Source organism: Pogonomyrmex barbatus, unplaced genomic scaffold, assembly GCF_055798465.1.
Source record: "Pogonomyrmex barbatus isolate J1 unplaced genomic scaffold, ASM5579846v1 scaffold25, whole genome shotgun sequence".
NCBI classification, from domain to species: Eukaryota; Metazoa; Arthropoda; class Insecta; order Hymenoptera; family Formicidae; genus Pogonomyrmex; species Pogonomyrmex barbatus.
The window spans coordinates 4,544-14,991 of record NW_028297122.1 but is presented as its reverse complement, the minus strand read 5'-3'; the positions used below and the strand labels follow the sequence as shown (position 1 = coordinate 14,991).

The following is a 10,448-nucleotide window of genomic DNA, read 5'->3' as shown; positions in this document are numbered from 1 at the left end:
AGGATCTCTAGCATATTAGATGCGCTATTTACTATGTCATTTGGTATATAAAAGGCTCAATTTTTGCATAGATGTTATCGCGATTTTTTGGAAAGAATGTCAACTTGACTATTTAAATCATATGTAAATTTCAAAATAAAGACAAAGCTTTATCTTATATTATATTCAATATCAAATACTATATTTTAATAATAAAATACTTTGTAAATTAATTTTTTTACAATTATATCTTAATGTTCTTATGCACAAAATAAGTTAAATTAATTGGTATAAAAAAAAAGATATAGACATAGATGCCTTTAAAAAATTATACAATATGCAAGCACATATTTTCTTTGAAAAGAGATTATGTGTTTTCTTTAATCCTTTGCATTTAATGCTATTAAAAAACTAATCTTCAATTGTAACATAGGATGTAATACATAATATGAACTTAAATATATTAATATATGGATATAAAAATGAAATATATGATTTGAATATTTATGCAATAATGATGTTTAAGAGACAATTTTTCCATTCGCATATAATGAGATACATCTGTATTTCTTATAGTTGTTTATGAAAAATATAATTATATAAAAAAATCTAATCGATGTATGTTCTAAACTTTGGAGCAAACTTTGTGATAATTTAAGCTATTAGTAATAATAATATTCTTATTTCACATTACAAATTACATTAATTTAAAAAAATAATAATTTTAACAATTTATAAAATAATGAATTTTATATATTTATAGAATAATGAATTTAATAAAATAATGAATTACATTATAATATTTAATACATTATAATATTTGTATATATGTCTTAATATAATATGAATTTACTGAATTATTATGTGCATATTTCAGTTTTATATTAAAGCTATTTTAAACAATACAGAATTTTTTGAACTAAATCCATAGCAGCTTAGTGTAATAGCATAATATATAATTGTAATAATTATATCAAATTTTATTAATATATATCAATATCAGTTTTTGATATTATATTTTACTGATAATTATCAGCACCAGATTGTTTATATCAAATCTTGCACAAATAATAATATGATTTATTTATTATAATGTAAATTAAATTTTACTGATAATTTAAAATATATGCTTCAATGTCTTTAAATAATAAAATAAATTTTGTGCTCATTAATATATTAATAAAAATAAATGTCTTTTTCATTATAATTTAAAATATATGAAAAAACAAGAGCATATGAAAGAACAAGAGCTTCATTGAAAAATATATACACATACATTAAATTTATGTATTATGTATGATTATAATTCTACTCACCATCCATGTTGAGATCATAATTGATACTTTTGTCTTGTATCATTTTACTGGCGTTTTATTAAGCTACCGGATATTTGAAGTTAGAAGATACTTAAGTTTAATAAAAACAATACTAAACTGTACTGTAACAATTAAAAAATTATGTTAATAAACGACAGAGCTGATAGATAATTTTCAAATTTTATTAACACTAGATATAACCTATAAATACGTTACATTTCTAGACTGAGCGAAATTATATATATCTCTATTTAAATATATGTAACAATAATAATAATTATATTACAACTGTTTTACAATACTCAATACCGAACGCTTATGATTTTTCTTTTAAAGTAACTCAATGTAAATATACAATTTCGTAATTACGATAGACTCCACCATACACATTAATCCGCACTACACTTGACTAAACTAGAATTGTGTCCTGATGTTCACTGCAAGTATTAGGCTGGATCCTCATGCAGATACCGATGTTTTGACACTGAGCGCTGATTGGTAAAAAACGGATAATGGAGGTAAAAAGTAAAGATTCATTCGCCGTTTTATCTCCATTCACCAATTAGCATCTGTGTCAAAGCGCTGGTGCTGCATGAGGATTCTAGCGACTCCTACACTCAGAGACTGGCCACGACCACAGACTTCTAACGTTTTTCACTGAGGGTGCGTTCCTTTATTCACTCCAAGTACTCATGCTATGACGTAATGGAAGTGTACTGCGGCTATCGTTCCGTTTTAGTTTCGTGCGCTTTCTAACTGCTTCAAGACTTCAACTACTTCCGTTATAAAACGGAAACGCACGCAGTTGCAATATGTTTTCAAGCTCCAACTAAAAATGGCTGACATATGTAATATTAAAAAAAATTAATTTTATTATATATATTAACTATAATATATATAAAATAATTAATAATAATAAAAAAATAAATAATTAATAAATAATAAAAAATTAATAATAATATTAATATTAATAACAATAATAAAAAAATAATTAATAATATTAAATAATTTCATAATTAGTAATAGAAGGCGCTTATGAAATTATAAATAAAAGATCAGGAGCATAAAAGCGAAAATCAATATGTGTCAAAACATTCGTATATAATTAGTGAGAATAAATTAATATAATACATAAATTAATATAAGAATCTAATAAACATTAATAAACGAATTTAATAAACAAATGTCGTGTCGACTTTATATTAGGTCATCCTCAGTGTGATAAAAATTGAAATTGGTCGAAAAACAAGATTTAAAATCATAATAATCTTAACGATACGCGTCAAAAAAAGAGAAAAAGCTTCGCACGTTAATTACCCCAATAGCAAAACCTGCAGAAACAGATTTTGAACAAAAGCCTGCTACCAATATTTGGCAAAAAAGCAACAAATTGCACACAGAGTCTATAATATCTAACGTTGGGAGCAAACTGCTCTCAAAAATAGAACAAAGCCTGCTGATATGCTATGCCAGCAGATTGCTAGCAAAAACCGAACAGAACCTGCTACCAACGTTTGATGGCAAAATGGTAACAAATTGCACACAGAGTCTGTAATATCTGACAATGTGAGCAAACTCTCCTCAAAAATATGACAAAGCTTGCTGACATGCTATGCCAGCAAATTGCTAGCAAAAATCGAGCAAAGCCTGTCCTTATGCATATTTAAACACAATAATTGGAAAACTACCGCTAGATGGCGTCCGTCCGATGGCGTTTCTTACATGCAAAATTTATCAAACTTTCTATATAAGCGAAATCATAATCAAAATTTAAACATGCATTTATTATTTCCGTATTTTTATGTATATGTTTGATGGAAGACGTAATCGTCCAATAAGGAAGTTAGGGCAAACTCTGTTCGGTTTCTGCCGCCAATCTTTTGGCATAGCATGTCAACAGGCTTTGTCGACAAATCTCGAGCCTAATGCGGACACAGATGACTATGGATTTGCAATCAATATTTGATCGAATTTGTTGTCAATTTGCTAGCAAATTGTTAACATTTTGTTTGCTGGGTATCTAACTAGGTATATTCCATAGGTGAAAATTATATAAAACGATGTTAAGAAACATAGTTAAAATTGTAAAGACAAAAGACCAAATACGCAGCATATGGCGGAGTCATCAATGATGAAAAGAGCCGGAAACACAAATCTTTGCCTCGCGGTCCGATAAATTGTCATTGAGATCGATATTGTGTCGGAGCATCTATGTGAGTGTATCGTGGCGAATTTCCAAGTAAAGATACTATGTTTGAACACCATGCGACGTCACAATTAGAAAATCGAAAGTTGGTCCTAAATAATAAAATCAAAAAAAGAAAAAAACTAATCAAAGTTGACCAACATCAAAAAGTAACCGAACATGGATGGCAATAACGTATTAAAAACAGAATGTGATAATAAAGATTAGAACTATGCAAACAGCAAAATAAAATACTTTGGAGACAGCCAGTGGCGCAAGTTGAATAACACGGAAATTACAATATGATATAATTAAACAATACAATATGATATGACGAACAATAAATGTGATTAAATACTGAAAGTCTGTGTAGGAATAAGACTAAGACCGACCTACAAAATAAAAACTGAGTAGCATGATAAATGGGGAGGATGTAATGTTAGGAGGGAGAGGGTTTGTGGGGGGAGAATAATAAATTGAGGATAGGGAAGTAACAATTAGGTAAAAGATCTGTGTCACTTTGCTTATTTAAGCCTCTATTTAAGCATAAGATTGTTTTTTAATATTGTTGATTGTTTTGAATCATTTCCGAAACTATTCTTTTGTTCCAGGACGGTTCTTTGTCCAAAATTTTAATATTATCCCAATTAAACTCGTGACGCGATTCTCTTCTATGCATTGAAATGACCGAAGGAGAACTGTTGCCTTTGTTAATATCTCGGAAATGCTCATTAATTCTTGTTTTAAGTAATCTTTTTATCTGGTCAACATAAGTCGCATCGCAATCTTTGCAACTAATTTCATATAACTTCAGGGCATGCCATCTAGTATGTCTTTGCCTGTTTTGATAAATGTGCTGAGGAATTAGTTATTGAATAAGCTAGTTTAAGATTGAATCTATTGGTTATTGTTGAAAATTTCTCAGATACATTTTTGACATAAGAAAGAGAAGAATGGTTTGGGAGGAGTGTAATTTTCGGAATTGTCAATGGTATCCACACCGGAATCAACTGTTTGCACTCTGCAATTTTCTATATGATAAATGTTTAATTCGATTATTTATTATTGTGAAAATAAAATGCAAGAGTTGTTCAGAAGAATATTAATCGAATTTACTAGATTCTTGGTGTGAAATTCAGGATGGAAAAGAAAGACTATCGACCATTCCAAAACAACACTTCTTTTGTGAGCTAGCGGATGGTGAGAGTAAAAATTGAGATATCCACCTGAATTGATTGGTTTTTTGTACAAGTCGAAAATAATTCTTCCCTCTCTAATTATTAGCAAGATATCAAGGAAGCTAATACGGCCATCATTTCCGATCCCCATAGTGAATTGTAATCTGTCATGATACGAATTGAAATTGTGTAAAATATCCTCAAGAAGGTTAGAAGGCGAGGCTAATAGAATGTCGTCAACATATCTGACATAGAACGGAAGATCAATAGGAATTTTGGCAATAGCAGCCTCCTTAAGATCTTGCATTACAATATCCGCGGTCACAATGTGATAAAGGCGAGCCCATGGGACTACCAAAGAACTGTTTGTAAAACGAATTGTTGAATGTAAAAAAAGTTGAATAAGGGAGAATAAAATAAGGGAGACAGCACGAAGAAATTTATTTTGCGGGATATTGGTATGATTAAATATATAGTTTCATCTCTTCTTAATGCTTTGTAAGTGTCGGTCCACAATAAGTGATTTAAGCTTTAAGAAATAAAAAATTGACCAATTATAATCGAATATGAAAAGAATAATCGACTATGGTTGGTCAGTTTCTTATGGTTTAAAGATTAAATACTTATTGTGGACCAACACTAACGCAAGGTCTGTTGAGACGTTGGTAAAAATCACATCTAGTGATACTAGCCTATAGTTAGGACATAACGATATCCCATTTAGCTTATTTACCAAATGGTGACTGTTACTGATATAACCGGGCGATTTAGGAATAGTTTTGAAGATTTTTTGAAGATGATGGAATGTAAAAAGGAGGCCAAAGGATATAATGGATTATTTATAGAAGAGACAATTATACGTAAAGGAATATCTGGTTTGTGGATCTTTAGTAATCCGTAAGCTCTCGGCAGAACACATCAGAAATCATCAGTCTTTTACACAAATTGTCTATAAAATCATTGCTCTTCCAACTTAATAAGAGGGAACGTGTTCCAGCTGTCAATCTTTTAATGGGATCAAAAGTGATCTTCGTATACGTGTTGTTATCAGACAACAAAATTACAAGCCTGTTAGTATACTCAATTTTATTCATCAACACTATGACTTTATCCTTGTCTGCTTTAGTGAAAAGTTCAGGTGGTTTTTTATGAATTGTTTCGTGTTTTTATTAATCGTTTTCCAGCAACCAACTTCTAAGGGAAGCAATATCTAAGTGTAATGACTGTTTGTAATGATGTAACTTGTGTAGGATAGAAATGGAATCGTTTCTTTTGATTACACAAATCATCATGGAATTTGAAAATGTTTTTTTCAATGTTTTTGATGACTTCGATAGTCATTTTATCTTTGTCGCCAATAGCAAAACCTGCAGAAACAGATTTTGAGCAGAGCCTGCTATCAATATTTGACGGCAAAAAGGCAACAAATTGCATACAGAGTTTGTAATATCAAACGATGTAAACAAACTGCCCTCAAAAATAGGACAAAGCCTGTTGATATGCTATGCTAGCAGATTGCTAGCAAAAACCGAGCAGAGCCTGTTATCAACGTTTGATAGCAAAAAGGCAACAGATTGCACACAGAGTCTGTAATATCAGATGATGTAAGCAAACTGCTCTCAAAAATAGGACAAAGCCTGCTGATATCCTATGCCAACAGATTGCTAGCAAAAACTGAGTACAGCTTGTTAGCAACGTTTGATGGCAAAAAGGCAACAAATTGAATACAGAGTCTGTAATATCAGACGATGTGAGCAAACTGTTCTCAAAAATAAACCGAGCAGAATAGCAGATTAGCAGATTCTGCTCGGTTTTTGCTGGCATAGCATATCAACAGGCTCTGCTCGGTTTTTGCTAACAATCTGCTGACATAGCATGTCAGCAAGCTTTGTCATATTTTTGAGAACAGTTTGCTCACATCGTCTGATATTACAGACTCTGTATTCAATTTGTTGCCTTTTTGCCATCAAACGTTGCTAACAAGCTGTACTCAGTTTTTGCTAGCAATCTGTTGGCATAGCATATCAGCAGGCTTTGTCCTGCTATTACGCTGTTTTGCTATTACGCTGTTATTTAAATTGTCCTTTTAAATGCCATTCTAACCTCTCTCTCTCTCTCTCTCTCTCTCTCTCTCTCTCTCTCTCCCTCTCTCTCTCTCTATCTATCTATGTATCTATCTATCTTTCTATCTATCTGTCTATCTATCTCTATCTCTCTCTCCCCCATATATATATATATATATATATAAAACAAATTACTTTATTTAGAAAATTTAAGGAAGGAAGATATTTTATAACTTTTGTAAATAGGATAAGGTCAAACCTTTAACTTAAATGAATCTCTCAGTAGGAAAAATTGTATATAGAATTAGATGTAAATGTAGTTATGAAGTGGGAAATATAGATCATCTTGTTTGACAATGTAATAAATACAACAAGTGCAGATTAAATAATGTTTTAAAAAACAAATATATTAAAGAACAATAGTATATTTTTATGAATGATAGAGAAAAAGAAATGCGGTAAAAATATATAAGTTTATAAAGAAGATTGGAAGAATTATATAAAGATTAAAGAAATGAAGTAGAAATAGTAAAACAAATAAGTATATGAGGTAGAAAGAAAAACAATTTGCCAATTAATAGTGACAAAAAAACAAAATTTATTTATTCAGGTTTCGAAAAACGATATAATGTTGTGTTGTATTTAATATTTTATATTAAAATAATAATAACAATAATGTAATATAATAATATCAGAATATAATATTGTAATATTTTTTACATTTAAATAATAAATAATATCGTAATAACAAATGCTTTATAAATAATTATTATGAGTGAAAAATAAGAAACTCAATGGGAATAAAACAAATATAAATTTATTGTGGACCGACACTAATAGGTGATTTAAGCTTTAAGAAGTAAGAACTTGACCAATTATAATCGAATGTGAAAAGAATAATCGACTATGATTGGTCAATTTCTTACGACTTAAAGATTAAATACTTATTGTGGACCGACACTTAGTTAAGGATTCTTTAATGGCGGCGTATCCGGCGGATTGTTCCTTACTAGAAGGTTCCATATCTGAAATCCATAATCAGGCTGATATATACTATGTTTACATGCGACGTTAATCCGGTTTAATAACAATCGTAGTTAATGAAATCTTGCATTGGATTGACTCATTCACATTTTTTTTAATCTAAGATTGTGATTTAATTAAATACAAGAAATCACACGGTTGTTACTAAACCGATGTAATGGAAAGAGAATTGACCAATTGCGTTTGAGTAATTTGTTCAATTAACTAATGCGATTAGTCAATTCTCTTTCCATCCGAGATCTCGGACTGATTTCTAGTATCGTGACACAACACCTAAGGACGTAGTGATAGCATTAATCGATTTAATCTCTTTCATCCGATATTTATGTTGTAACCATTTGATCTTTTTGTCCATTTTATTATAAAAGTTTAAGTAAAAGGATCGCAATATTCTTTCTTGAGTAGCAAAAAAATTGTTATAAACGGTGACAGATATATGTCGAGTTATTTTCCTCTCGAATTATTTTCCCCTCGAGACGAAACAATTCAATACGCGATCGTTTCAAAGTCCGATATGCATCATTTATCTTAGTTCTCAACAAGGATGTCAAAAATCTGTTCTTCAGATGTATGAATTTAGAAATACTACATTGTTGTCTAAATTTTAAGTTAAATTTATCTAATAATTTCAAATGACTGGGCACGAAATTTGATTCGATAGAATGCTTCAAGAATCTCACATGTAGTAAATTTATAATAATAATTCTGCGGTGTTTTATCCATAGTTTTAACAAATTAACCACAAACAAACCGAAAGTTACAAATATGAAACCGAAAAAAATAGTTCTACGCATATTTTCAGCCTGCGTGATTCTAAATAAAAATATAAGTTTCTTGAAATTAAATAATAAAACAAAGGGGCAATGAGAAAGGATGCAGTAAGCAGTGCGCAATTAATTATATAATTCTTTTATTTAAAAAATCTTCAAACGGCTCAAATTTGAGCCATTTTCAGTGAAAACAAATGGTCAAAACTGCACTCTAATGTGATAAGGTAAATAGTATGTCGCCCACGCCGGTTACCATGTCGTGTAAGGGAAATATATTCATATCCCTAATGAAGCCACACACAATATCATTGAAATTCTCTCGATAGAGTTAAGCTGATTTAAAAATTGTGACACTTACCACTGAAGAGTTAAGATGTACATAATTGAAATGTGAATAAAACAGGAAACGTATCGTCGAATAAAATTACAAGAATATAAAATTAAAATTATAAAAGATTTAAGAGAACGCTTATAATCAAGTGTGCTAGTCAAAAGACAGTCTGACAATGTATATAAGTGATAAACAAAATGGAAATTATTTGATCGAAACAATAATTAAAAACATAAACAAGGTCAATAAAAATTATAATTTATCGAGAACAGAGATGTACGAATGATGAAGGCATTCCGTATCTATCTGAAGATTTAATGTGTTATTTTTTTGTAATTTGATGAACAGCATTTCCGAAATCAAGCGTTTTTCGCAGTCATGTTCCGTATCCAATATTTTGATTTTGTCCCAAATTGAATTTCTTGGAGATCACCATGAAAGTTGTGAAATGGAGTTATGCACTTCGATTGGTACCATAAACCGACCTTTTCTGGGAGATATTTAAACTATCTATCCCTTGTCCCAGAAGAAAGATATAGTTTATGGTTTGGTAGATAGAGCCTTCTCTTTGTCCCACCCTCAATATCACCAAAAAAAACTTTGAATTTGTAGTTTCCACATTACTGAGTAACGATTATCCTCTCAATTTTATATTTAACTGCATAGCTCAAAAGTTAAAAACTGTATTGTTTTGGAACGATGATACATTAAACATTGACAAAGAATCTAAGGACAATGACAAGAAAACTAAATGATTCACGTTGCCATTCAATTCAACAGTTGCGAGGCAATTTAAATAAAGCAACCTCGTGACATCGCCGACTAGCCAGAATCCCAAGAATTCTAACTAACTCGAGAATTATGTAATTAAAATATGAAATAAAAAATAATAAAGAATAATGCGCGAATGCGCCGATTGCAATCGATGTGCAACTAGGCAAGGACGCTGACTCCGGCAACACGTGTCGAAACGCTGACGCACCAAACAACGTTTCGACACGAAGACGCGCCGAGGCCGCGTAACAGCGGACCAATAAAAGAGGGATAAACGAGATAAACAGAATAAAATTAACACACAAGTGGCACGGATTAACAAAAGACGTGGAAGATCACATCGCAAAATGCGAGTATTGCCAGAAAAACAAGTTAAGCAGAAAAACTAAGATGTCTCTAGTATTAACAGAAACGGCAGAGAAACCGTTCGAAAAATGCGCCCTGGATAGTCAAGCGCTTGCGGAAGCAGAGGTCCATTGCGGGTGCGTGTGTATGTGGGAAAGGCGAGCGAATCATGGTTGCGTTTAAGTTAAGTTAGCTGTAGTTAGGTTAGGTTAAGTTAGGTTAAGGTTTAGATTAAGGAGATATATAATCTCGAGGGGAACATTAATAAAGCATTATATTATTAAAATAAAATTAAATAAGGGCAAATAAGTAAAGACATAATAAATGAGAACATAAAGTAAATAAAATGAAAAACAATGATAAATATTATATACATTAATGTTATATAATAATATACTATTATTATATAACATTAATATAATATATAATATTTATTGTTTTTCATCTTATTCACTTTATGTTC

General features: G+C 30.6%; 1 protein-coding gene and 1 long non-coding RNA gene across 9 annotated transcripts in view; one reads left to right on the top strand and one right to left on the bottom strand.

Moving 5' to 3' along the window:
* Positions 1 to 1,843, bottom strand: part of PIG-S (phosphatidylinositol glycan anchor biosynthesis class S) — a 227,528-nt gene extending 225,685 nt beyond the window's left edge. The window contains exons 1-2 of one of the 8 annotated variants that reach the window (XM_089078619.1): positions 1,512 to 1,843; positions 1,296 to 1,417 (exon numbers count right to left, since the gene is read on the bottom strand). In XM_089078619.1, the coding sequence (XP_088934745.1) occupies positions 1,296 to 1,338 (43 nt within the window). In that variant the 5' untranslated portion in view covers positions 1,339 to 1,417; positions 1,512 to 1,843. Of the gene's footprint in view, positions 1 to 1,295; positions 1,418 to 1,496 lie in introns of all 8 variants that reach the window. The other 7 variants (XM_089078613.1, XM_089078615.1, XM_089078617.1 and 4 more) reach the window with 7 other exon arrangements.
* A 3,394-nt stretch (positions 1,844 to 5,237) lies between these two features.
* LOC148936258 (uncharacterized) lies at positions 5,238 to 8,217 on the top strand. The gene is made up of 2 exons (XR_016139668.1): positions 5,238 to 5,533; positions 5,656 to 8,217. It is a non-coding gene; the product is annotated as an uncharacterized LOC148936258 (long non-coding RNA).
* The last annotated feature ends 2,231 nt before the right edge of the window (positions 8,218 to 10,448 follow it).